This window comes from Panthera leo, chromosome A2 (genome assembly GCF_018350215.1).
Source record: "Panthera leo isolate Ple1 chromosome A2, P.leo_Ple1_pat1.1, whole genome shotgun sequence".
NCBI lineage: Eukaryota > Metazoa > Chordata > Mammalia > Carnivora > Felidae > Panthera > Panthera leo.
The window spans coordinates 6,539,185-6,567,075 of NC_056680.1; the positions used below are offsets into that span (position 1 = coordinate 6,539,185).

General features: G+C 42.2%; 2 protein-coding genes and 1 long non-coding RNA gene across 13 annotated transcripts in view; 1 reads left to right on the plus strand and 2 right to left on the minus strand.

Annotated features, from left to right (window-relative positions):
- Nucleotides 1-27,891, minus strand: part of LOC122213905 (zinc finger protein 558-like) — a 101,712-nt gene that overhangs the window by 58,122 nt on the left and 15,699 nt on the right. The window lies entirely within an intron of this gene.
- On the plus strand, nt 8,308-25,932 carry LOC122213920. Of its 6 annotated transcripts, XR_006199689.1 has the most exons (5): nt 9,482-9,618; nt 12,658-13,408; nt 13,601-13,716; nt 14,083-14,170; nt 25,895-25,932. It is a non-coding gene; the product is annotated as an uncharacterized LOC122213920 (long non-coding RNA). The 6 variants fall into 6 exon arrangements; XR_006199685.1 differs by lacking the exon at nt 9,482-9,618 and adding an exon at nt 8,308-8,435 and having other exon boundaries at nt 12,658-13,716; XR_006199686.1 differs by lacking the exon at nt 9,482-9,618 and adding an exon at nt 8,452-8,768 and having other exon boundaries at nt 12,658-13,716.
- The window catches only part of LOC122213904 (zinc finger protein 558), a 28,209-nt gene continuing 15,722 nt past the window's right edge, over nt 15,405-27,891 (minus strand). For 4 of the 5 annotated variants that reach the window (XM_042928296.1, XM_042928297.1, XM_042928298.1 and 1 more), the window contains 3 exons: nt 19,525-19,620; nt 18,798-18,880; nt 15,405-18,316 (listed from right to left, as the gene is read on the minus strand). In XM_042928296.1, the coding sequence (XP_042784230.1) occupies nt 17,534-18,316; nt 18,798-18,880; nt 19,525-19,620 (962 nt within the window). In that variant the 3' untranslated portion in view covers nt 15,405-17,533. The remainder of the gene's footprint in view (nt 18,317-18,797; nt 18,881-19,524; nt 19,621-27,891) is intronic. The other variant, XR_006199683.1, reaches the window with a different exon arrangement.

Below are 27,891 nucleotides of genomic sequence, written 5' to 3' on the forward strand. Positions count from 1 at the left end.
CCCCGCCACCCTGGGCTCTGGCGGACTGTCACTGTCGGGTCGGGTTCCTGTGTCTGTAGGCAGACGTCGTTCAGATTCAAGGCCCAGCCACAGAGGTGTGGGAGCGCCACTTCCCACATCCTGGCTAGTAACATAATGAACTTGAAAAATGAAAAGAGGAATCTTCGTATTTTACTTCGTAGTTTTCTTTTGAAGGGTTGTTGGGAATCATCTCGTCTGTTGAGACTGTTCTGCATTTTCTGTGAGCTCTGTTCCAGCATTTACCTATTTCTCCAATGGATTCTTGGTCTTTTTCTTTGGTTTGGTAAGATCTCTAATATTAATAAATTAGCTCTTGGTGATGAGTTGCCAACATTTTCCTTTTTTTTTTTTTTTTTTTTTTTTTTGTTGGCCTCAAGTTGTTGCCATGCAGATTTTTAAAAATGAAATCAAATGTATTAATTTTTGTTTCTTCTTGTTTTATGTATAGTTTAAAAAGACCATCTCTCCTTTGAGATTATATATAAAATATTTATGCCTTGGTTTCTTCTAGGACTTTAATCGCTTCCCATTTTCACATCAAATCAAATCAAATGCTCATTTCACAGACCAACTAGTGGTTCTGACATGATTTCTTACTTTATTTTTATTTTTTTTCAATATATGAAATTTATTGTCAAATTGGTTTCCATACAACACCCAATGCTCATCTCAAAAGGTGCCCTCCTCAATACCCATCATCCACCCTCTCCTCCCTCCCACCCCCCATCAACCCTCAGTTTGTTCTCAGTTTTTAAGAGTCTCTTATGCTTTGGCTCTCTCCCACTCTAACCTCTTTTTTTTTTTTTTTTTTTTCCTTCCCCTCCTCCATGGGTTTCTGTTAAGTTTCTCAGGATCCACATAAGAGTGAAACCATATGGTATCTGTCTTTCTCTGTATGGCTTATTTCACTTAGCATCACACTCTCCAGTTGCATCCACGTTGCTACAAAGGGCCATATTTCGTTCTTTCTCATTGCCACGTAGTACTCCGTTGTGTATATAAACCACAATTTCTTTATCCATTCATCAGTTGATGGACATTTAGGCTCTTTCGATAATGTGGCTATTGTTGAGAGTGCTGCTATTGTTGAGAGTGTGGCTATTGTTGAGAGTGTGGCTATTGTTGAGAGTGCTGTTGAGAGTGCTGTTACCCTGTATCCCTTGGGTAACTTCCTAGCAGTGCTATTGCTGGGTCATAGGGTAGGTCTACTTTTAATTTTTTGAGGAACCTCCACACTGTTTTGCAGAGTGGCTGCACCAATTTGCATTCCCACCAACAGTGCAAGAGGGTTCCCGTTTCTCCACATCCTCTCCAGCATCTATAGTCTCCTGATATGTTCATTTTGGCCACTCTGACTGGCGTGGGGTGATATCTGAATGTGGTTTTGATTTGTATTTCCCTGATGAGGAGCGACGTTGAGCATCTTTTCATGTGCCTGTTGGCCATCCGGATGTCTTCTTTAGAGAAGTGTCTATTCATGTTTTCTGCCCATTTCTTCCCTGGGTTATTTGTTTCTCGGCTGTGGAGTTTGGTGAGCTCTTTATAGATTTTGGATACTAGCCCTTTGTCTGATATGTCATTTGCAAATATCTTTTCCCATTCCGTTGGTTGCCTTTTAGTTTTGTTGGTTGTTTCCTTTGCTGTGCAGAAGCTTTTTATCTCCATAAGGTCCCAGTAGTTCATTTTTGCCTTTAATTCCCTTGCCTTTGGGGATGTGTCAAGTAAGAAATTGCTACGGCTGAGGTCAGAGAGGTGTTTTCTTGCTTTCTCCTCTAGGGTTTTGATGGTTTCCTGTCTCACATTCAGGTCCTGCACCCATTTTGCATTTATTTTTGTGAATGGTGTGAGAAAGTGGTCTAGTTTCAATCTTCTGCATGTTGCTGTCCAGTTCTCCCAGCAACATTTGTTAAAGAGACTGTCTTCTGTTGGATGTTCTTTCCTGCTTTGTCAAAGATTAATTGGCCATACGTTTGTGGGTCTAGTTCTGGGGTTTCTATTCTGTTCCATTGGTCTATGTGTCTGTTTTTGTGCCAATACCATGCTGTCTTGATATTACAGCTTTGTAGTAGAGGCTAAAGTCTGAGATTGTGATGCCTCCTGCTTTGGTCTTCTTCAAAATTACTTTGGCTATTTGGGGCCTTTTGTGGTTCCATATGAATTTTAGGATTGCTTGTTCTAGTTTCGAGAAGAATGCTGGTGCAATTTTGATTGGGATTGCATTGAATGTGTAGATTGCTTTGGGTAGTATTGACATTTTGACAATATTTATTCTTCCAATCCATGAGCACGGGATGTTTTTCCATTTCTTTGTATCTTCTTCAGTTTCCTTCATAAGCTTTCTATAGTTTTCAGCATACAGATCTTTTACATCTTTGGTTAGGTTTATTCCTAGGTATTTTATGCTTCTTGGTGCAATTGTGAATGGGATCAGTTTCTTTATTTGTCTTTCTGTTGCTTCATTATTAGTGTATAAGAATGCAACTGATTTCTGTACATTGCTCTTGTATTCTGCAACTTTGCTGAATTCATGTATCAGTTCTAGCAGACTTTTGGTGGAGTCTATTGGATTTTCCATGTATAATATCATGTCATCTGCAAAAAGTGAAAGCTTGACTTCATCTTTGCCAATTTTGATGCCTTTGATTTCATTTTGTTGTCTGATTGCTGATGCTAGAACTTCCAACACTATGTTAAACAACAGCGGTGAGAGTGGACATCCCTGTCATGTTCCTGATCTCAGGGAAATCTCTCAGTTTTTCCCCATTGAGGATGATATTAGCTGTGGGCTTTTCATAAATGGCTTTTACGATCTTTAAGTATGTTCCTTCTATCCCGACTTTCTCAAGGGTTTTTATTAAGAAACGATGCTGAATTTTGTTACGCCTTTTCTGCATCAATTGACAGGATCATATGGTTCTTATCTTTTCTTTTATTAATGTGATGTATCACGTTGATTGATTTGCGAATGTTGAACCAGCCCTGCAGCCCAGGAATGAATCCCACTTGATTGTGGTGAATAATTCTTTTTATATGCTGTTGAATTCGATTTGCTAGTATCTTGTTGAGAAGTTTTGCATCCATATTCATCAGGGATATTGGCCTGTAGTTCTCTTTTTTTGCTGGGTCTCTGTCTGGTTTGGGAATCAAAGTAATGCTGGCTTCATAGAATGAGTCTGGAAGTTTTCCTTCCCTTTCTATTTTTTGGAACAGCTTGAGAAGGATAGGTATTATTTCTGCTTTAAACTTCTGGTAGAACTCCCCAGGGAAGCCATCTGGCCCTGGACTCTCATTTGTTGGGAGATTTTTGATAACTGATTCAATTTCTTCACTGGTTATGGGTCTGTTCAAGCTTTCTATTTCCTCCTGATTGAGTTTTGGAAGTGTGTGGGTGTTTAGGAATTTGTCCATTTCTTCCAGGTTGTCTGGTTTGTTGGCATATAATTTTTCATAGTATTCCCTGATAATTGCTTGTATTTCTCAGGGATTGGTTGTAATCATTCCATTTTCATTCGTGATTTTATCTATTTGGGTCCTATCTCTTTTCTTTTTGAGAAGCCTGGCTAGAGGTTTATCAATTTTGTTTATTTTTTTAAAAAACCAACTCTTGGTTTTGTTGATCTGCTCTACAGTTTTTTTAGATTCTATATTGTTTATTTCTGCTCTGATCTTTATTATTTCTCTTCTTCTGCTGGGTTTAGGCTGTCTTTGCTGTTCTGCTTCTATTTCCTTTAGGTGTGCTGTTAGATTTTGTATTTGGGATTTTTCTTGTTTCTTGAGATAGGCCTGAGGATTGCAATGTATTTTCCTCTCAGGACTGCCTTTGCTGCATCCCAAAGCATTTGGATTGTTGTATTTTCATTTTCATTTGTTTCCATATATTTTTAAATTTCTTCTCTAATTGCCTGGTTGACCCACTCATTCTTTAGTAGGGTGTTCTTTAACCCCCATGCTTTTGGAGGGTTTCCAGACTTTTTCCTGTGGTTGATTTCAAGTTTCATAGCATTGAGGTCTGAAAGTATGCATGGTATGATTTCAATTCTTGTACACTTATGAAGGGCTGTTTTCTGACCCAGTATGTGATCTATCTTGGAGAATGTTCCATGTGCACTCGAGAAGACAGTATATTCTGTTGCTTTGGGATGCAGAGTTCTAAATGTATCTGTCAAGTCCATCTGATCCAATGTATCATTCAGGGCCCTTGTTTCTTTATTGACTGTGTGCCTAGATGATCTATCCATTTCTGTAAGTGGAGTGTTAAAGTCCCCTGCAATTACCACATTCTTATCAATAAGGTTGCTTATGTTTATGAGTAATTGTTTTATATATTTGGGGGCTCCTGTATTCGGTGCATAGACATTTATAATTGTTAGCTCTTCCTGATGGATAGACCCTGTAATTATTATATAATGCCCTTCTTCATCTCTTGTTACAGCCTTTAATTTAAAGTCTAGTTTGTCTAAGTATGTCTACTCCAGCTTTCTTTTGACTTCCAGTAGCATGATAAATAGTTCTCCATCCCCTCACTCTCAATCTGAAGGTGTACTCAGGTCTAAAATGAGTCTCTTGTAGACAGCAAATAGATGGGTCTTGTTTTTTATCCATTGTGATACCCTATGACTTTTGGTTGGCGCATTTAGTCCATTTACATTCAGTGTTATTATAGAAAGATATGGGTTTAGAGTCATTGTGATGTCTGTATGTTTTATGTTTGTAGTGATGTCTCTGGTACTTTGTCTCACAGGATCCCTCTTAGGATCTCTTGTAGGGCTGGTTTAGTGGTGATGAATTCCTTCAGTTTTTGTTTGTTTGGGAAGACCTTTATCTCTCCTTCTATTCTAAATGACAGACTTGCTGGATAAAGGATTCTTGGCTGCATATTTTTTCTGTCCATCACATTGAAGATCTCCTGCCATTCCTTTCTGGCCTGCCAAGTTTCAGTAGAGAGATCGGTCACGAGTCTTATAGGTTTCCCTTTATATGTTAGAGCGCGTTTATCCCTTGTTGCTTTCAGAATTTTCTCTTTATCCTTGTATTTTGCCAGTTTCACTATGATATGTCGTGCAGAAGATCGATTCAAGTTATGTCTGAAGGGAGTTCTCTGTGCCTCTTGGATTTCAATGCCATTTTCCTTCCCCAGATCAGGGAAGTTCTCAGCTATTATTTCTTCAAGTACACCTTCAGCACCTTTCCCTCTCTCTTCCTCCTCTGGAATACCAATTATGCGTAGATTATTTCTCTTTAGTACATCACTTAGTTCTCTAATTTTCCCCCTCATACTCCTGGATTCTTTTTATCTCTCTTTTTCTCAGCTTCCTCTTTTTCCATAATTTTATCTTCTCATTCACCTATTCTCTCCTCTGCCTCTTCAATCCGAGACATGGTTGTTTCCATTTTATTTTGCAGCTCGTTTATAGCATTTTTTAGCTCCTCCTGACTATTCCTTAGACACTTGATCTCTGTAGCAATAGATTCTCTGCTGTCCTCTGTACTGTTTTCATGCCCAGAGATTAATTTTATGACTATTATTCTAAATTCACTTTCTGTTATATTGTTTAAATCCTTTTTGATCAGTTCGTTAGCTGTTGTTATTTCCTGGAGATTCTTTTGAGGGGAATTCTTCCATTTGGTCATTTTGGATAGTCCCTGGAGTGGTGCGGAACTGCAGGGCACTTCCCCTGTGCTGTCTTGAATAACTCGCGTTGGTGGGCGGGGCCACAGTCAGGCCTGATGTCTGCCCCCAGCCCACCGCTGGGGCCACAGTCAGACTGGTGTGACTTCTCTTCCCCTCCCCTAGGGCAGGATTCACTGTGGGGTGGCATGGCCTGTCTGGGCTACTTGCACACTGCCAGGCTTGTGGTGCTGGGGATCTGGTGTATTAGCTGGGGTGGATCGGCAAGGTGCACGGGGGCGGGAGGGGCAGGCTCAGCTCGCTTCTCCTTTGGTGATCTGCTTTGGGAGGGGCCTCTCTTCTGTGGGCCTCTCGTCTGTGCTTGGCTCTGGAGACTCTGTTCTGCTAGTCTTCTGGCGGTTTTCTGGGTTATTTAGGCAGGTATAGTTGGAATCTAAATGATCAGCAGGACGTGGTGAGCCCAGCGTCCTCCTACGCTGCCATCTTCCCCAGGTCCCCCTGACATGATTTTTTAAAACAATCCATTTTTCCTTTAGTGACTTAGCACATCACCTGCGCCCAATTTATTATGAAAAAATTTCAAGTATGGGGATAATTTGAAAGAGTTTTACAGTGAACACTCATGTTGTGGGCTGAATTCTGTCCCCTCACATTCACATGTTGAAGCCCAAATCACTGGCACCTCCTCACATGACCATATTCTGAGGTTAAGCCTTTCAAGAATTAAGGTTAAATGAGGCCATTATGGTGTCCTTATGAGGAGAGGAGATTAAAACATATGGACCAAGAGATGGCAGGAGCACACACACTCAGAGGGATGACCACCACACAGAGAGGCAGCAAGAGGGTGGTCATCTGCAAGCCAAGGAGAGAAGCCTCAGAAGAAGCCAACTTTGCTGGCATCTTGAGCTTGGACTTCCAGAACTGTGGGAAAGTAAATTTCTGTTGCTTAAGTCCCCCAGTCTGTGGTGTTTTGTTTAGGCGGTCCTAATGAACTAATATCCACCCCTAGATTCTACAGCATTTTTCTATACGTGCTTTGCTACTTTCATTCCTCTATCATCCATCGATCCACCATTAAAAAAAAAAAAAAAGGCAGGGGTGGGCGCCTGGGTGGCTCAGTTGGTTAAACATCTGACTTTGGCTCAGGTCATGATCTCACGGTTCGAGCCCCACATCGGGCTGTGTGCTGACAGCTTGGAGCCTGGAGCCTGCTTCGGATTCTGTGTTTCCTTCTCTCTCTGCCCCTCCCCAGATCACACTCTGTCTCTCTCTCTCTCTCTCTCTCTCTCAAAAATAAACATTAACAAAAATTAAAAAAAAAAAACATGTTGAAGTAGGTTGCAGACAGCAGTAACTTCATCCCCAAACATTTTATTTTTTATTTTTATTTTTTTTTAATTTTTTTTCAACGTTTTTTATTTATTTTTGGGACAGAGAGAGACAGAGCATGAACGGGGGAGGGGCAGAGAGAGAGGGAGACACAGAATCGGAAACAGGCTCCAGGCTCCGAGCCATCAGCCCAGAGCCTGACCCAGGGCTCGAACTCACGGACCGCGAGATCGTGACCTGGCTGAAGTTGGACGCTTAACCGACTGCGCCACCTAGGCGCCCCCATCCCCAAACATTTTAGCACACAGAGTTCAAAAATCAGGGCTGGGAGATCTTTCAACGCAGCTTGGTGAATGGCTAGCTCTTTGCCGCTGAGTTGGTTCTTCTCACGTGGATATCTCCCTGGGGTTGCTTGGGTACCTTCATGGGATGGCCGATGGCTTCTCCCATAGAGGAAGCAACCTAGGAGACTAAGGAGGGAGCTCCACTGTGTTTTAGGACATAGCCCCAGATATGACATACTGTCACTTCTGTAACGTTGTGTTGCTCACTTGGGTCATGTCTGATTCAGTGTGGGAGGAGACCGCACAGGGCATGGGTACCAAGTGCAAGGACCCTTGGTGGCCATCTTGGAGGCTAGCAGATGCACCCACCTCTCCTCTAGGCCACTTCTCTTCATCAGCCCAGAATTTCTTTGTTCTGCTCATTTTTCTCCTGAGAGCCTGGTTTCTGGTCATTGTAGCTGTTTGGAGCCTCATGAATTCATACGTGGCATTGGACCAACTTAGAAGGTCTCCTTTCTTCCTTTACTTCTTTTACTCCTCTCCCCTCTCTATCCCTCTCAGCCTTGACCCCAGCTCCAGCCTTTCTCATTCACTAGTGCCTCTTTGCGGAGATGATCTGAGGGTCAGCTGGGAATGGGTCCGCTAGGGCAGGAAATGTTGGAGGAAGTTTTGCTTCCTGAGCTCCTGTCTCTTGGATAATGAGAGCTTGGGGTCTCTGCTGGCTTATCAGGACTACGATTGCCTTCCTTCTTCTTCTTTTTAATGTTTATTGATTATGAGAGAGAGAGAGAGAAGGGTAGAGAGGGAGTGGGAGGGAAAGAGGGAGAAAGAGAAGGGGAGAGGGGCAGAGGGAGAGGGAGGGAAAGAAGGAGGGAGGGAAAGAGAGAGAAAGGAGGGGATATGGGAGGAGGGAGGGAGAGAGGCAGAGAGGAGAGAGAGAGAGAGAGAGAGAGAGAAAGAGAAAGAGAAAGAGAAAGAGAAAGAGAAAGAGAAAGAGAAAGAGAAAGTCCTAGCAGGCTCCACACTGAGTATGAAGCTTTATGCAGGGTTCAATCGCATGACTGTGATGTCATGACCCAAGCTGAAATCAAGAGTCAGACACTTAACCAACTGAGCCACCCAGGTGCCCTGACTGTCTTCCTTGTTCTGAGATGGGTCCTCAACATTCCGTAAGACGAGGGACATTTGGTTTGATGGGGCTCTACCTATCCACTATAACTTGGGGACAGAGATCTCTGTATTGCACGAAGAGGCTGAGAAGTTACCTGCTGGGGCTCAGATGATTCTGTGCTTGGGATAAAGGAGGGTCCCCACAAGGGCAGTCATCTCGTGCTGGGGGGACTTGAGGGATTTACACTGTGGGCTTCCCTCCTCATTCGGTTGAGGGTGCTGCTTGCTGACCCTTCCATCAACTTTATTTTGTGACCATGGGAATAGATGCAGTTTTCTGGGACTGCCTGACACCTGTGTTGGAGAACCTGGAGTCTTGCCTGTTGAAACTGGTATTGCTTCCCTTGGGGGAGACGTGTTGCTCTTTGCTGGGGATATTGGTCTACCTGGTCTGGGGGAGTCAAGGGCGGCAAGCTGTGACTCGTGCTGAGTGAGAATGGTGAGGCATTTGCTGGGGCTCCTGTCTCCTTTCGTGTGTGGGGATTACAAGTTGCTTTTTGGGATTTCCATCATCACGAATCTTGGAGGGATATGGGGGAATCACTTGTTGAGACTTGTATCATCAGATGAAACCCTCATGATGCTGGAGGTAACTGGGAAGTATGAGGCTGGGGCTCCTATTGTGTCTGGTGCCAGGGGACTGTGAGGTCACTGCCTGCCTGGGGATCCCATTTTTCAAGTGTTGGTGCGACAGGGAGGGGCCATGAAGAGGTTCCATGGTCTCTAATGTGAGGAGAGGATCAGGGGGATATTTGTATGGGATTCCATGTATCTCTAGTGATGGGGACTAGGGGAGTCTTTATATAGGTCATTCTTATCCAGTTTGGGGGTAGAACAAGAAGAGTCACTTTATGGGTCTCCCCTTGCCTGTACTGTTGGTAGAGACTGGGGGGGGGGGTGGCGGTCAGTGGACTGGGGATCCCCACTGCCTAGTGTTGAGCAGCTGAAGGAGTCACTGCTGGGGCTGCCATCGCTTCTAGAATTAAAGCTACTGAAGGGGGTACTTGGAGTTCCTCTCGTTCCTAGTTTTGAGGGGACTGGGGGGGGGGCTTGCTTGCTCAGACCCCGTCATTTGTGTTTGGGTAATGACAGTTGGTATCTGAGGTCCCGTTGTCTCTAGTCCTGGGATGGAACTGGTGGTCCTCGGCTAGGGCGTCTGTCGTCTTGCCTGGGATGTCGACCGTGAGCAGCACTTGCTGGGGTTCCCATAATGTCTGGTCTTGTGGGGGCGGACTGGGAGCTCTCTTGCAGCGGCTTACATCATCTCTAGCTTTGGGCAATCAGTTCAATGTGTTTTAAAAGTATTTTATTTTAAAAAAGTTTAGGCTTACATAAAAGTTGTGAAACTATACAGGGTTGTTTTACACAGTCAACATACATTTATATTTACTTACATTTTGTCTCCTGATCTTGATTCTTGGAGTTATTTGTCTTCACGTGAACTGATTTCCCTTCACCTGAAAACTCTCTTTAGTTTTTCTTGAGGTGCAGTTCTGCCGTTATTTCAGCTTTTGCTTTTTTAACCCCCCCCCCCCCCCCCCCCCCCCCCCCCGTTGGAACACGTCTTCCATTTTCTGCATTTTCAAAGAATATTTTTCTTAGGTCATTGAGTTTTACATTCGTGGTTAATACCCTACCACCCCCCCACCCCATTCAACCCTTTGGATGTTGGATGTTATTTTTTTGCTTCCATAGTTTCTTTTGAAAAATCGTCAGTCTTACTGTTGCTCCTTTGAAGGCAACATGTCCTTTCTTCAGTTGGTTTGAAGATTTGCAGCTTGTCTTTCTTTTTCTACAATTTTTCCACGTTTTCTCCGTTTTTAAAAAACATTATTCATAGTTGTTTTGAAGTCCTTGTCTGCTAACTCCAATATCTGGTCTCTGGGCCTGCTCCTATGGATTTCTATATTCTTCTTCTTTTTTTAATGTTTATTTTTGAGAGAGAGAGAGACAGACAGAGACAGAGTGAGAGTAGGGGAGGGGCAGAAAGAGAGAGGGAGACACAGAATCCAGGCTCGGAGCTGTCAGCACAGAGCCCAATGCGGGGCTCGAACTCACAAACTGTGAGATCATGACCTGAGCTGAAGTCAGACGTTTAACCGACTGAGCCACCCAGGTGCCCCTAGATTTCTATATTCTTAATTGACAACATCTTCCTGCAGACTTTGCGCGTCTATTGCTCTTGTTTGCTGGATCTTGTGAACAATATACTTGGTAGAGGTTCTTAATTATGGTACCTTCCTCTAAAGATTAGGTTTCGTTATGGCAGGCAGTTATGGTACTAATGGGCCACCTTGAGCCTCTGAAGTCTAGATTTTAGCCTCTAAAAGCACAGATGTATTTCAGTTTTGCACTGACTTCTAAGATGCAGTCCTTACTTGTAGTGCATGGTACTTACTGTCAGGGTGTGATATTTGTAGGGGCATAAGTAAAAACCTTTCTTTTTTTCCCTCTTTTTCTCTTTCCTTCCCCCCCTCCCTGTTTCTTTTCCTTTCTTCCTCCCTCTTTTCTCTTTTCCTTTCCTTTCCCTTCCCTTCCTCTCCCCTCATCTTCCCTTTCCTTCTCCTGTCTCTTTCTCTCTTTTCTTCTCTCATCATTCCACTCCAGATGGGTCCAAAAACCAACCTCCGGTTGGTTGTATGTATGTATCATACATACTACTGGCATGTATGATCTCTGAATTTTCTGCACAATCTTCAGCTTTCTCTAGCTACTCTCTTCTAAGCCTCCTACAGTCTTTCTCTGTACATGAACAGCTTAGGTGTTATTTAAAGACCTGAGGGGAATTTTTAGGCAGATTTTTGGGGCTTCTTCTTTGTCAACCTTTATGTTCCGTGAAAAGAAATTCAGACATTTTAGGATCAGGTTCTATATTCCCTGTGACAGCCCCCTATTTCTCCAAAGAGCGCTGTTTTTTTTTTTTTTTGTTTGTTTGTTTTTTTTAAGAATATTACTCTAGAAACCAAGATCTCAGTGGGTGATAGATATTCTCATTGCTACTAGGCCTCCTGAGCTGATAGGCCTTGAAAATACATGTAAGTGTACTATCCTATGCACATGCGTGTGCGCGCACACAAACACCTATCCATCCACCTATCAAAAAGCATGAATTCATACTGATCCCTCCAATTCCAATCCACTCCAACGCCACTGTGTTTATTCTAGCCTTCTCTCTTTCCTTGTTTGCAACCTATCTCTTTGAGAGTAAGAAACTGGCTTTCATAATTTACCACATATTTACTTGTTCAACTCTAGTACACACATAAAGTAGTTTCACAATCGCTAATCCACACCATTGTAAGAAACCCATTTTCAACCAGAGGGTTTCCAGACAGTTCTTTTCATAGTCAGCCTTACATCTCTTGTCAAAATATACAGTTTTCCAGAGTAAATTTGGTTTTCTTCCTTGTGATTATGTTATTCATTTGTATAGTTAGGCTCCTGTATTATAGTTTATTCTATTTTGCATTCCCTCTGCTACCTGGTGGATTTTTTTAACCGACATTAATAGTCACTCTTTATGCTGTCTAGTTCTATGGGTTTTGGCAAGCGTCTAGAGCTGTGTCCATCAACACAGCCACGAGAGAACAATTCCATCACTCCCAAATTCCTTTCAGTTGCCCCTTTGTGGTCATTCCCCCCTCTCTCTTACTCCTTGTCCCTGAAAACCACTGATTTGTTGTCCTTCCCTACAGTTTTGCCTTTTACTAAATGTCATACAATGTAATCATACAAGAAATGGCTTTTCATGTCTGGCTTCTTTCACTTAGCAAAATAAATCAAGTTGAGGCAGGAGTTGCATACAGTTCAATGTACGTATCTTGAGTGTATCATTCAATACATTTTGACAATTGCATATACTTATGTAACCTACACTCCAATTGAGATATAGAACATTCTCCTCCATGAAGTTCCTTCCTGTCACATCTCAGTGTGTTTAGATACAACCACCATTCTGATTTTTTTTTCCTATCACAGATTTTTTTTTTTTTTTTGCTATTCTTGGAATTTAGAGTCTCATATAATATTTACTCTTTTTTTGTGTGTGGCTTATTTTGCTCAGTACATTCCTATGATGTTTCAATTAGGTTATAATAAAAGGTAAAATAATGTTTCCTATATATATACACTAGAAGCCCCATAAATGCTTTACATATGTTAACTAATTGAATACTTAACACAAGTCTACAAAGTAGGCCTTCTATCATTTCTATTTGACAGATGAAGAAATAAAACTTTGGGACAAGAAGTTTGTCACTTGCTTGAGGTAACCATCTCTAAAGGAGAGAACCAAGATTGGGCAGGACAAGAGACTGAACTCTGATAAGGTCAAAACGGAGATGACAGTTGATCTCACGGGGAGTTCCAGGGCTGAGGTGGCCTTTCAGGGTATCACAAATCGAGGCAAAGGAATCTGGGCATTTGCACTCCCCGTAGGAACCAGTCATTGGAAGTGGGCTACCCCGGGGCGGGGGCGGACTTAGCCTTAGGTGTGGTACTTTCCTTTGGCCCAAGAGAATTCCTGAGAGCATGGCGGCACAAGCCATTAGAACACTTCCAGCAGCTGGGGGCATGAGTGCCTTAAAGAGTCCTGAAAGAAGGATCTGAGAACTATTCCACCGTCTCCATTATGGCGCAACACTCAGGCCACTCAGAGGCACTTGCTTCTTGGAAGTGAACGCACACGGGATTCTGGTTAGTCCTCTTGCTTGGAGAAACTTACAAGAGGAAGATCGGTGAACAAATTACAGATCGCTCTCGACAGCAGCTTTTCGCGGTGCTGCAACGGATACTTAATCGCCACACTTCTACCATCCCATCCTCGATTCCCTTCACCCGTGACTACGACCTCTGCTGGACTTGGAGGGCTGGTCTGGATCCTCAGCCCTGAGGAGTCTGAACATCTGGCCAACAGGCCCTTCTCAGGCTACAGCTGCTACATTTATTTATCAAAAACAAACAAAAACCTGGGGTAAGAGACATGCCAAAGGATTGCCTGAGTGCCAAATGTCCTCTGCCCTTACTGTGTAACAGAAGCCCCACGTCAGCTGGCATAGGGTTACCTATGCAGTCATAAAGCTCCATGGGACCCTTACTTTGCTGGTAAAAAGCCCTCTGGTAACTCGGGCTTTTAGGTTAATTATTTTTGTGATTTCCTCCCAAGAATCCCCTGACCTACCTTATATGAAGAACACGTGTGAAGGCAACTGTTCTAGACTATGGGTGGGAGCATCAGTGCTTTGACAATACCCAGATGGTACAGCGGCTGCTACAATTCAGGTATGTGAACTTTCTACGCAGGTGACTGACAAAAGTAGATTCTGAGAAGCAAACGGGGTGAAAAGTTCTGGATAGCTTCCATTTGCCCCAGTGGACCCACTTTCTCTACCTTTGAGTCTAGTAACAATCAATATGAACTACATCAGTGGGATTCCTTGCCTTGTGGCCTTTGGTTGGGTTTGGTCAATGGGGACCCTAGGCATGAAATCAGAAGGATGAAAGAAGGGGACGTCTAGCTCTGGCTATTTCTTGCAGAACGTGGAGCTGGATGCTACCCCCGACCCCCTCCCCCCAGCTCCTGGAATGCAGTTCTTTCCTCTCTTGTCTGTGGATTTCAGTAATTGTCCCCTTCTCTTATCCTTTCAGGGGTAGGGATGTTAATAGAACCCTGGCCTTACCCACTACTGGGTACCAACGACTTCTTGTGGTTTTCCTCCATCCTGTCCACAACTCTGTGAGTAGCCTCTTTATGAAAACTCTCCTTGAAGTGTCCTAGTCTGTGTCAGTTGCTTCCTGCTGGGACTCTGACTGGCATGCCAGCTCATTCAAAGTATAAGAAAAAGCCCTAATGGGACAATAAAATCCAACAAGATCAAGATCTACCACATCTCTGACCACATCATCCTCTATCACACCCTCACTACACCCCCAGCTCGTTCTACGCTCATCTCCGTTGGCTGCTCTGCGGCGGGACGTTGCATGAAAAGCCTGCTCTTGCCACACACTTTGACTCACTGTCCCAACTCGTTAAGGTCTCTGCTCAAGTGTCTCTTGGCTAAGAGGCCTTCCCTTCCTATTTTATATACAATGGTAAGATCCCAATCCCCCCTTAACTATTTTATCATGTTTTTCTGATCAACACTTAAAATAGCAACTCTTATTGATTTTTCTCTAATCTGTCTTCCCCCATTAGAATGTAAGTGCTTCAATAGCAAAACGTACATTTCATGCATTGCTATAAACACCAGTGTCTCAAACAGGGCCTGGCATATAGAATATACTCAGTAGATAGATTAGTGGTTAAGAGCACAGATGGGGTTCAAACCTGGGCTCTACTATTTACTAGCCAGTGAGTTCAGGCAAGTTACCAGTATATCATGTTAGTTTTCTCATCTGTAAAATGGGAATAATAATAGTACATACTTCTTAAGCTTATACTGAGTACTCAATAAGTTCGTATTTTCATAAGGCATTCGGAAAAGTGCCTCAGCTATAGGAAGGGCTACATAAATGTTTAGTCATTTATTAATGTACTGAAATATTTCATTATAAAAAAAATGACCCCTACATAAAAAGGAACAATTCACAAGGAAAAAAAACTAATCCTGAATGTATTTAGTCATACATCCAAATATATAAAGAAAAAAATGACAGAAATGACAAAAAAAAAACCCCGTTAATCCATATCCTTAGAAGAGGACTTTAATAGACATCTACCACTAAATAAGTTTGAGGACAAAAACCTGAATGTACATACTATATCTGAAAACACAATTAACTTGAGTTAATGGGCACATAGTCTACATCGAAAACTTAGAGAATATACATTATTTTCAAAGAAATATGGAACACTTATCAAATGGGACCAACTAATAGGTTTCCTAGTTAGATATTGCATTCGGCTGGACATGAACAGAACACCACCTCAAAAACAAACCCCCCGAGAAAAAGACTTTGGCTTCAACCAGTTAGAGGTTACTTTTAATCATGTAAGGAGTAGTCTGGGCATAAGCAGTCCAGAGCTGAGACCGCCAATCAGAGGTCCGGGGGGAGCCCATGTCACTGTCATTTTGTGCTGCACTATGGTGTCTGGCATCATGATCAAAATAGAGCGCTTCCGACTCTTGGCCTTGAGTCGACTTTCAAGAGAAAGCACGGGTAAGATGAACAGGATACAGGTGGGGAACGAGCCGGATGGTGTTCTCCCCAGTGACTTCTACCTACTCCTCATGGTCAGCAGAGCCAGGCAATACCTCTCTGGGCCTCAGAGAAGCCTTATAAGTTGCGCATTTTTAATCCTGCTCATTGACAACTTGAATGACAACGAAAACATTTTTTACATAAATGAGTGGGGGACGATGGGCATTGGGAAAGAAGCTAAACAAAATGCCATACTAGAGGAGAAAGATAAAAAACAATCAGCATCGTAAAGTCCGCTTACCTGACAAAAATGCCATTAAACTAGAAAAAGTATATAGTAAATAAGGTCTAATTTCCACTAATGATAAACTAATTCACTCAGGAGATATTCAGAAATGTCTTTTTGGATATGCTATGTACTGATGTTTTTAAAGAGTAAATTAGAGTTAACATGTTACATACAAAACTATGGAACATAATTTAAGGTTTATTTTAGGTATGGCTATAGACGTGTTTATACTAAAACAAAAAGACTGAAAATTAATGAACTAGTGGCCCGATCTTAGGATGAGATAAAGGTAAACCCACACTCAAATTGATAATTTCCATTCCCAGTTTAACTTATTTTGTGGCCCCTCAGTAAAGAGCTGAGGCATCACTTTTCTAGGGTTTCCCTACAATGTGAGTTCTCACAAACCAACAAAGAATCACTGAAAGATTTTTTCCAAATTGATACACTCACAACTTTTGCCTCCAAAGAAAACTTCCTATTTTTCCTAACGTAAGAGGTATCATCAAAGGTATTCCCTCAGTCTTTATATTCACAAGTGTCTTTGCAGTGAATTCTCAGTTTCCTAAGGAATGTGGAAAAATGACTTTCCAGTACTGATGACAGTCGAAGGGAATTTCTCTCCAGAATAAACCCTCATGCCTCTTAAAAACTAAGAGAACATTCGAGGCTCTCCCACAGTAATTGTATTCAGAATCTCTCCCCATCTTTCGCTCAGTAACGCAAACGCTTGTGCTCAAGGGTTTCCCACATTCCTTTTAGGATTCCTCTGTAGTGATTTCTCACATGTGCTCTATGGGATGAGTGTCGCTGAAGGCTTTTGCATTCTGAGGATAGTCATGAGGTTTTTCCCCTAGTGTGAACTGTTATGTGACTCCCTAGAGATATCACTGAAGGCTTTCCTGTAGCTACTGCGCTCCTCAGGTTTCTCTCCACACATAATCTTCTGTGCACATTAGGGTGACTTTGAGCTGAAAGCTTACCACAAAGATTGCACTCGTGAGGTTTCTCTCCAGAGGGAATTGACATAAGTTACCGAGGGCTACTTCATATACAATAGGTTGACAGAATGAGAGTCTGCTAAAGGCTTTTCTTCACTGATTTCATGGAAACTCCTCAGATGGTTCCTTATGATCTGTCTCCTTATATATATACCCTGTGTTGTTTCTTCCCACTCTGTAAGCAATACAGTACGGAAGAAATGATAGTATGTCCTCCTGAGGATGGGTCAAAAAAGACAATGTGGCTTCTGCATTAGCTCTCCTGTAGATCAAATGCTTTGGGAGGAACCTGATGCTACGTCGTGAAGATACTTGGCCCTCTGGAGAGTGAAGTAATGAAGATTCTCTGCCAACAACTGGCATTAACTTGCTAGACGTGTGAGTGAGCCATTCTGGAAGCAGATTCTGTATCGGTAAAGACTCCGATGATTGTGGCTCCAGCAGACATCTTGATCTCCCCTCAGGACAGATTCTGCGCCAGGACTACACAGCTAGGACGCTTCCAGATTCCCGACCTACAGAAATTATAATAAATGTATGAGGTTTGAAGCCACTGTGTTTTGGAGGGAAATTTTTTAGGCAGCAGCAGATAACTCACCCATCTAGTGAGTTACCGTCAGTTGTCTGAGGGTTAAGAGATCAATGAACGCTTTCCTAATTACTGTACTCATATCCACCTATTATGAATTCTCTTGTGCACAGAAAGGTAAGAGTTAGTGGTGAAAGATTTCCCACAATGATTACATTCGTAGGGTTTCTCTCCAGTGTGAGTCCTCACGTGTTTCTTAACAGCGGAGAGATTATTGAATGCTTTCCCACAGTTACTGCATTCATAGGGTTTCTCCCCAGTGTGAATTCTCTTGTGCACAGTAAGAGAAAAGCTACTGCTGAAGGATTTTCCACACTGATCACACTCATAGGGTTTTTCTCCAGTATGAGTTCTCATGTGCTGGGTCAGATAGGAGCTCTTCCTGAAGGCTTTCCCACAGTCGTGGCACTCATAGGGTTTCTCCCCCGTATGAATACTATTATGCCCGGTGAGGGAGGACCTCGTGCTGAAGGCCTTGCCACATTGATTACACTCATGGTGATTCTCTCTCGTATGAATTCTCTTGTGGCTTTTGAGGTTACAACTGGTGCGGAAGACGTGGAAACACTGATTACATTCGTAGGGTTTTTCTCCAGTGTGAATTCTCACGTGCAGCCTCAGGGATGAGGGATCATTGAAGGCTTTGCCACAGTCCGTGCATTCATAGGGCTTCTCCCCATTGTGTATCCTCTTGTGAATGGTCAGGTAGGATCTACTGCTGAAGGACTTGCCACACTGATTACAGTCATAGGGTTTTTCTCCAGTATGAATTCTCTTGTGCTGAGTGAGGTTAGATTTTGTGCTGAAGACTTTAAAGCACTGATTACATTCATTGACTTTCACTCCAAGATGATTTCTTTCCTGTTAAGAGATGAATGATAACTATCATTTATAGTATTTTTAATATTTAATGAATTTTATGTCATAGGAATTCTCTTTTTCAGGAATTCTGTTACATTATTACAATTGACGTTTTGGCTATTTTCAGTGCTTGTATGTGGCTTCTGCCAAGTTTGAGCTGTTAGAAGTTAAAAAAGAAGGATGCTTTGCCACAAATCCTTATCATATTCACAGAGCATCTTCTGATAAACTTAAGACCACTTTATATTTCAACGATCAATATCGTAGTCACGTTTAAGGAAATATTTACAAGTGGAAACTCCCAGTGAGGAAACAAGTTTGGAGCTAACTTACGGTTTTCTCCAAATTCACAACTTTTCACAGTATCTCTCCAGAGACAAAATTTCCTCATCTGTAAATGATACTATGACTGTTTACTTTGTGACTTTTCTAACTTACTTTCCTACTGTAAAAAACCAGAAATCAGCCAGGTTAGTCTTACCGCTTTAATACCATTGGAATGTTCTTTTCTAAAAACGTGCTTCTTAGGAGTTAACCATTTGGCTTTAAGTACAGTCTCCAAACCTGAAACAAATTGAAAAGAAATTTAAGTTGATGGAGGAAAGGAATAGTAAAGTACATACATGAGTAAAGGCAGACTCTGAGGGATCAGGGTTTTTGAGGAAGTTTGCCATGAAAGGGATGTGAGTATGAAAACTATAGGTATTAAAGGATTCTAGAAAGATTAAGACTGATCAGAGATTTACAAAAGAAGGGATTATCAGGAATGCAAAGTAGGAAGGAATTGGATAAAGTGCTCCTATAAGATTTAAACTTGAAAAGAAATGTATTAGCATTGTCCGATGACAGACAGCAGCTACACTTGTGGTGAGCACAGTATAACTTATAAACTTATCAAATCACTACGTTGTGCACCTGAAACTGATATAACACTATATGTTAAGTACACTTCAAAGGAAAAGAGATACGTCTTTTTTCCCCCCTCTGAGTCCAAGGTAACACATGAGATGTTGAACAGAAAGGTAAAAAGAAGGAACATACACGAAGAAGCTCATACCAAATGTTCTTGACCATCTCTGCCAGAAAAAAGGACATGTTACAAACTTTCCTGATTGACGTTTCCTGAATGTACTATTCCCATGCCCCAAATCACTGGCCAGACCTATTCCTTAAGGAGACTCCTATCCGCCTGTCCACCTGGTGCTCACCTGGACAGGTGCCGGGAAGAATTCCTCGCTCCTGTGTCATCACTTTGTCTTCTTGCTCCAGCTGGGAGGTCAGACTGGGTTTATCAACATGACACCCTATTTGTGGAGAAAAGACGCATGATGTAGGGGGACTGTGCAGGTGACCAGCAACTCCATGAAACTGGAGCCAACAATTCTGAAGATGAGCCACTATGACGTCTGCAACAGTGGAGTAACCACGCATAAATTCTAATGGGTATAGTAACTCTCCAGAAACAAAAATTCAAGCATCCTCAATGTCCAGGTGACAGGATATAAACAGTCCCAAAGTCCATGTCCAAGTTTACATAACATACTTCAAAAGCTCTAAAGCTTTTAACCACAGAGAATATAAAGTCAGGGTAAGGAACAGCTATTCAGTTCACAGGGAAGGCATCAGACAGAAAGCTCCAGGAGGGTGGGGACCACGTCTGTCTCATTCATCACTATATTCCTAAACCCAGCACAGACCCAGGAACATCGAAGTGCCTCGGAAAGACTTGTGAGAAGTGACAACAGTGAAAATTAAGGGCTGTTAAACCAAAAGTCCATAACTCCACAAAAACAGTGACTAAACTGGGGAACACCATCAGAACCAACTTTATCAGAACTTTGGAAACTTATCAAAAGTTTACAGCAACTGGAAAAATGTTTAATCAAGGACAACAACCAGCTGACATTTTAACTGACCCCTGTCTAATCTATTCACTGCTTTGGCTGTGACCTTGCAGATGACAGCCCACATTCCTAGTACTGCAGGGAGCAGGGGGGACCTATTTATTGTCAAAGATCCGTGGTTGTCTGATTTGACTTTTCTGGCTTGCCTTTATCTTTTTTTTTAATTTTTAATTATTTTTTTTTACTTTATAAACTTTTTCTTCCAGTTACTTTTTTTTTTTCAATATATGAAATTTATTGTCAAATTGGTTTCCATATTGCCTTTATTTATCTAATCCCACTCTCCAGGGGCTGAGCTGTCTACCCACGAGGCATGTGCTGAACACATTTAAAGGCAAATATCTCAGCCATCACCACCAGAGGCAAGTGAAATAGTAGAGGAAAACAAAAAACTAACCAAGAAGCCTGGGAGGAAAACTATGGAATAAGATGTTTGGGGGAATTTTTAAAAAATTTCCCTCATATTTCTTTGAATCTAGAAAGCCAGGGTCGGGCACATGGTCAGAAAAGACCTGAAATTGCACTAAGTCCTCAAGTCTGGCTGACCTTCAGGTCCTCAAGTCTGGCTGACCTTCAGGTCCTCAAGTCTGGCTGACCTTCAGGTCCTCAAGTCTGGCTGACCTTCAGGTCCTCAAGTCTGGCTGACCTTCAGGTCCTCAAGTCTGGCTGACCTTCAGGTTCTGCACAAGCAGAAAGTAAAGATTATGGAGAGTCGCCAATTGCCTGCTGATTTTGAAGGTAGGCCCTGGACACCCACACACAACACATCTGCAGAGACTACAGGTGTTTTACTTTTTGTTCCAGGCCCCCAAGAAAACCTCTGACCAACCACTAGCTAACCACGAAACCAACGTAACAGTCTTCAGGGACCACACGTGACAAATACAGATTACAAAATTAGTATACAGGTATCACTAAACATACATTCAACAGCAACGATAACAAATTCTGGTGGAGAGAAATTGGATTCCAGAATTGCTGTATAATAATGTTCCAAATGCCCAGTTTTAACACTAAAAGTATGAGGCAAAGAAACAAATGTATGGCCCACTGCAAGAAAAAAAATGAGTAGAAACTGCTCCGAAGGAAGCCCAAACATCAGACTCACTAGTCAAAGAATTTAAATTTTTTATTTAGTTTTTGAGAGCGAGAGTGTAAGCAGAAAGAGCCGAACTGGGCTCCGCACTGACAGGCTGACTACAATGAGCCCGATGGGGGGCTCAAACTCGTGAACCAAGAGATCATGACCTGAACTGAAGTCAGACGCTCAATCAACTGGGCCACCCAGGCGCCCCTCAAAGGATTTAAGTCAACTCTTTTAAGTATGCTCAAAGACCTAAAGAAAACCGTGACAATTCTGATGAACTAGAACCCACGTGAAAGAGACAGAAATGACAAAGAGAAACTACACAGAAATTTTGGAGCTGAAAAGTACAATAACTGAAATGAAAAGTTCACAAGGAGAGTTCAACAGCAGATGTGAGCAGGCAGAAGAATCAATAACCATGAAGACAGGATGATTTACATTACCTCCCTGGAAGAACAGAAAGAAAAAAGAAGGAAAAAAAATAAGAACAGAGCCCAAGAGACCTGTGGGATCCCATCAAACATACCAATATACACATCATGGGAATTCCTTAAGTGGAGAAGAGAATGAGGTAGAAAGAATATTTGAAGAAATACGGGCAAAAATTTCCCCAAATTTGACAAAGACACAAATGTACACAGCCAAGAAGCTTAAGAAACCCCAAGTATAAGGTTACACTGAGAGGCACTGAGCTCACGAGCACATCTGCCCTACAAGAAATGCTAATGGGAGACTTTCAGGCTGAAATGAAAGGATAATGGATATTAATGCAAATCCACATAAAGAAATAACCTGATAATTGAAAATACACAGGCCAATAGTAATTGGCTATTTTTGGTTTATAATGCTTATCTTTTTGGTTTGAAACTCTTTCTCTTATATGATTTAAAAGATAAATGCCTACACCAGTAATTGTAAATCTATGTTAATGGGCACACAAGGTATAAAGGTGTAATTTGTGGCAAAACAAAAGAAAGCAGGTGTGTGTGTGTGCGCAGGTACATAAGAGCAAAAATTTTATATACTATCAAAACAAAGTTGGTATTAAATCAAAATAGGCTGATATGAATTAAAATGTTAATTGCCGGACTTACGCTGTATTACAAGCTGTCATCATCAAGAAAGTATGGCACTGGCGCCTGGGTGGCGCAGTCGGTTAAGCGTCCGACTTCAGCCAGGTCACGATCTCGCGGTCCGTGAGTTTGAGCCCCGCGTCAGGCTCTGGGCTGATGGCTCAGAGCCTGGAGCCTGTTTCCGATTCTGTGTCTCCCTCTCTCTCTGCCCCTCCCCCGTTCATGCTCTGTCTCTCTCTGTCCCAAAAATAAATAAAAAACGTTGAAAAAAAAAAAAAAAAAAAAAAAAGAAAGTATGGCACTGGCATAAGAACAGACACTCAGATAAATGGAACAGAATAGAGAACCCAGAAATGGACCCACAAACGTATGGCCAACTAACCCTTGACAAAGCAGGAAAGAATATCCAATGGAATAAAGACAGTCACTTCAGCAAGTGGTGCTGGGAAAACTAGACAGCGACAGGCAGAAAAATGAAACTGGACCACTTTCTTACACCAGACACAAAAATAAACTCAAAATGGATGAAAGACCTAAATGAAAGACAGGAAGGCATCAAAATCTGAGGAGAAAGCAGGCAAAAACCTCTTTGATCTTGGCCACAGCAACTTCTTACTCAACACGTCTCCAGAGGCAAGGGAAACAAAAGCAAAAATGAACTACTGGGACCTAATCAAAATGAAAAGCTCCTGCACAGCGAAGGAAACAATCGGCAAAACTAAAAGGCAACCGACAGAATGGGAGAAGACAGCTGCAAATGACATATCCGATAAAGAGTTAGTATCCAAAATCTATAAACAACTTCTCAAACTCAGCACCCAAAAAACAAATAATCCAGTGAAGAAATGGGCAAAAGACATGAAGAGACACTTTTCCAAAGAAGACATCCAGATGGCCAACCGACACCTGAAAAAATGCTCAACATGACTCATCATCAGGGAAATAGAAATCAAAACCACAATGAGCTACCACCTCACACTTGTCAGAATGGCTAACATTAACAACTCAGGCAACAACAGATGTTGGCAAGGATGTGGAGAAAGAGGATCTCTTCTGCACTGCTGGTGGGAATGCAAATTGGTGCAGCCACTCTGGAAAACAGTCTGGAGGTTCCCCCCAAAATTAAAAATAGAACTACCCTATGACCCAGCAATTGCACTACTAGGTATCTATCCAAGGGATACAGGTGTGCTATTTCGAAGGGACACATGCACCCCCATCTTTATAGCAGCACTATCAACAATAGCCAAAGCATGGAAAGAGCCCAAATGTCCATCGATGGATGAATGGATAAAAATGTGGTGTATATGTATATATCACATTATAACACACACACACACACACACACATATATATATATATATATATATAAAATGGAATAATATATATATATATATATATATATATATATATATATATATATATAATGGAATATTACTCGGCAATCAAAAAATGAAATCTTGCCATTTGCAACTACGTGGATGGAATTAGAGGGTAGTATGCTAAGCAAAATTAGAGAAAGACAAATATCATATGACTTCACACATATGAGGACTTTAAGACACAGAACAGATGAACATAAGGGAAGGGAAGCAAAAATAATATAAAAACAGGAAAGGGGACAAACCATAAGAGACTCTTAGATATCGAGAACAAACTGAGGGTTACTGGAGGGGTTGTGGGAGGGGGATGGGCTAAATGGGTAAGTGGCATTAAGGAATCTACTCCTGAAATCATTGTTGCACTATATGCTAACTTGGATCTAAATTAAAAAATTAAATAAAAATTAAAAAAAAATAAAATGTTAACTGTAATCCCCAGGACAACCATTAAAACAAATAAATAAAAAGAAATGACAGGGAATCAAAATGGTCCATGAGAAAACATTTAACACACACACACACACACACACACACACAATGAAAGAATTGAGGAACAAAAATGATAGAAAACATGTAGAAAATAACAAAATGGCATAAGTAGGTCTTTATCAATAATAACCTTAAATGTTAATGGATTAATCTGTCCAACTAAAAGGCAGATTTGGGCAGAACAGATAAAGAATATCCAATTATATGCTCTCCGTAAGAGACTCAACTTACATCTAAACACACTAAGAGGGAGGTAGGGAGGGGTCAACACGGCAGAGAAGTAGGGGGATCCTTACTTCCCGCCTCTCTCAAAGAAGTGCTGAAGCCAAAGGACTCTGAACCCCAAGAGTCTGGGAGGAAAAGAGACTGAATCTACCAGGAAGAAAATGGGACAACGTGAGAAAGGATAGGCGGGTGACTGTGAACTGGGGGAGATAGAACAGGGTGGGTAGGCACAGAGGGGAGGGGTCCCCTTCTGCGGAGAGACAAAGGGAAGAGGATGGCTAGGGAACTGTAGGACTGTATCTGCACAGGAAAATGACCTCGTACCGAGACTCAGAGGGATCCCATCTCTGACGGCAGGACTTTCTTCGGACTGGGGCCGGCTCCCTGTTCACGCACCTGGGGAGGAGGGGAGCCAGCCCTGGGTTCGGTGGTAGGTCAGGGGCGCAGGCTGCAGTGGGAGAAAGCGGCCACTTCTCCAGAGTGCGGTGGGACAGAACAAAGCCTGCCTGTGTCCACCACCCCCGGGGCTCAGTGGCGAGGTCACCGACGCAGTCTGCAGCAGGAGATGGAAGTCCTCCTTGAAGTGCGGTGGCACAAAGCCAGCCGGGACCACCTATTGGGCTGCACTGAGAGGCACTTCCCCAGTGCCAGAGCGCATGGGAACGGGACTGTGAATCTTAGCCAAGCGCAGGGTCAGGGGAGTTGGTGGAGCGAGAAGGACCGTCCCGTCTGCACCCGCGACACAGTGAGGAAGACTCAAACTGAGTCCACCGGTCGGGGTCTGTGGAGAAGAGACTGGGGGAATCACCATTGCCGCCCCCCAGCACCAAGGTGGGCCCACAGTGGAGGTGGGTCCAGATGACGCCAAGCCACGCCCCTTTGCACTGGGTAACTGCGTCTCCACCGAGGGGCACAGACCCTGTGGACAGCTACTCCCCACAAGTGATGCAGCATTGCCTGGATTAACTCTAGGTCAATTCTGGAGAGAGAGATATATTCTCCCTCCCACTTCTGCTCCTTATCTCTTTCCTTCCCTGGGCTGGTTACTCTGGTTATTGGTCTGTCTAAACAGACATATTTAATCCATTGTCTTGATACATGTTCTACACCTCCTTCTTCTTCTTTACACTCCTTTCTCTCTCTCTGGAATAATTGAGCTGTATAGTTTCTCTGTCTGGGTAACTTTATCTTCGTTTCATTTTCCCCGCCTCCTTCTTTATTTTCCTTTCTCTATGGATTAAGCCTTTTAGTCTCTCTGCCTGGTCAATGTTTATTTTTTCTTTCTCCTCCGCTCCTGTCGTTTCTCTTCGTATCAGCACCGCCTCCACCCTGTTCTTTACTTGTAGTCGGTGTTTTGGGTTTTTTCTTTTGGTTTATTTGTGTGTTTACATGTTTTTGTCTCCTGTTTTCCTTTCCAGGGCGATTCCAAGGAACAAATCAAAGCACACCTGGAGAGGGTCCAAAACATCACTACGAGTAGGGAAATAAAATAACCAAAGTCACAACAACAGAGAGCAAGTAACACTCTCCAAAAAACACCTCCTGAAGGGCCAGGCCCTGGACAGTGTATGACCCCCCACCACCCTCCCTTTAATATAGCGGTGCTTGCAGGTACAAAGCACACAGCAAGCTTTTAAAACTCATCAGGGACAGAAAACTAGCCAAAATGATGAAACGGAAGAATTCTCCACAAAAGAAATTCCAGGAAGGAGTGACAGCTAACAAATTGATCAAAACCAACTTAAGCAATATAACGGAGCAAGAGTTGAGAATAGTCATAAAACTAATTGCTAGGCTTGAAAAAAGCATAGAGGACAGCAGAGAATCTATTGCTAGAGAGATCAAGGGACTAAGAAATAGTCATGAGGAACAAAAAATGTTGTAAGTGAGGTGCAAAATAAAATGAAGACAGCCAAAGCACAGATTGAAGAGGCAGAGGGGAGAATAGGTGAATTAGAAGATAAAATTATGGAAAAAGAGGAAGCTGAGAAAAAGATTAAAAAATCCATGAGTATGAGGGGAGAGTTAGGGAATTAAGTGATGCAATCAAACGGAATAATATCCATATCATAGGAATTCCAGAAGAAGAAGAGAGAGAAAGGAGCTGAAGGAGTACTTGAACAAATCATAGCTGAGAACTTCCCTGACCTGGAGAAGGAAAAAGGCATTAAAATCCAAGAGGCACAGGGAACTCCCTTCAGACGTAACTTGAATTGATCATCTGCACGACATACCATAGTGAGACTGGCAAAACACAAGGATAAAGAGAGAATTCTGAAAGCAGCTAGGAATAAACGGGTCCTAACATACAAAGGTAGACAGACACATAAGGGTAGTGGCAGACCTCTCTACTGAAACTTGGCAGGCCAGAAAGGAATGGCAGGACATCTTCAATGTGATGAACAGAAAAAAATATGCAGCCAAGAATCCTTTACCCAGCAAGCCTGTCATTCAGAATAGGAGAGATACAGGTTTTCCCAAGCAAACAAAAACTGAAGGACTTCATCACCACTAAACCAGCCCTACAAGAGATCCTCACGGGGACTCTGTGAGTGAAATGTTGCAAGGACCACAAAGTACCAGAGACACCACTACAAGCATGAAACCTACAGACATCACAATGACTCTAAACCCGTATCTTTCAATAACAACACAATGTAAATGGACTAAATGCTCCAACCAAAAGACATAGGGTATCAGAATGGATAAAAAACAAGACCCGTCTATTGGCTATCTACAAGAGACTTATTTTAGACCTGAGGACACCTTCAGATTGAAAGTAAGGGGATGGAGAACTATCTATCATGCTACGGGAAGTCAAAAGAAAGCTGGAGTAGCCATACTTAGATAAACTAGACTTTAAATTAAAGGCGGTAACAAGAGATGAAGAAGGGCATTATATAATAATTACAGGGTCTATCCATCAGAAAGAGCTAACAATTATACATGTTTATACGCCAAATACAGGAGCCCCCAAATACATAAAACAATCACAAACATAAGGAACCTTGTTGATAAGAATGTGGTAATTGCAGGGGACTTTAATACTCCACTTACAACAATGGATAGATCAGCTAGACACAGGATCAATAAAGAAACAAGGGCCCTGAATGAAACATTGGATCATATGGACTTGACAGATATATTTAGAACTCTGCATCCCAAAGCAACAGAATACACTTTCCTCTTGAGTGCACATGGAACATTCTCCAAGATAGATCACATACTAGGTTACAGACAGTCCTTAATAAGTTTAAAAAACTGAGATCATACCATGCATGATGCATACCATACTTTCAGATAACAATGCTATGAAACTTGAAATCAACCACAGGAAAAAGTCTGAAAAACCTCCAAAGGCATAGAGGTTAAAGAACATCCTACTAAATAATGAATGGGTCAACCAGGCAGTTAG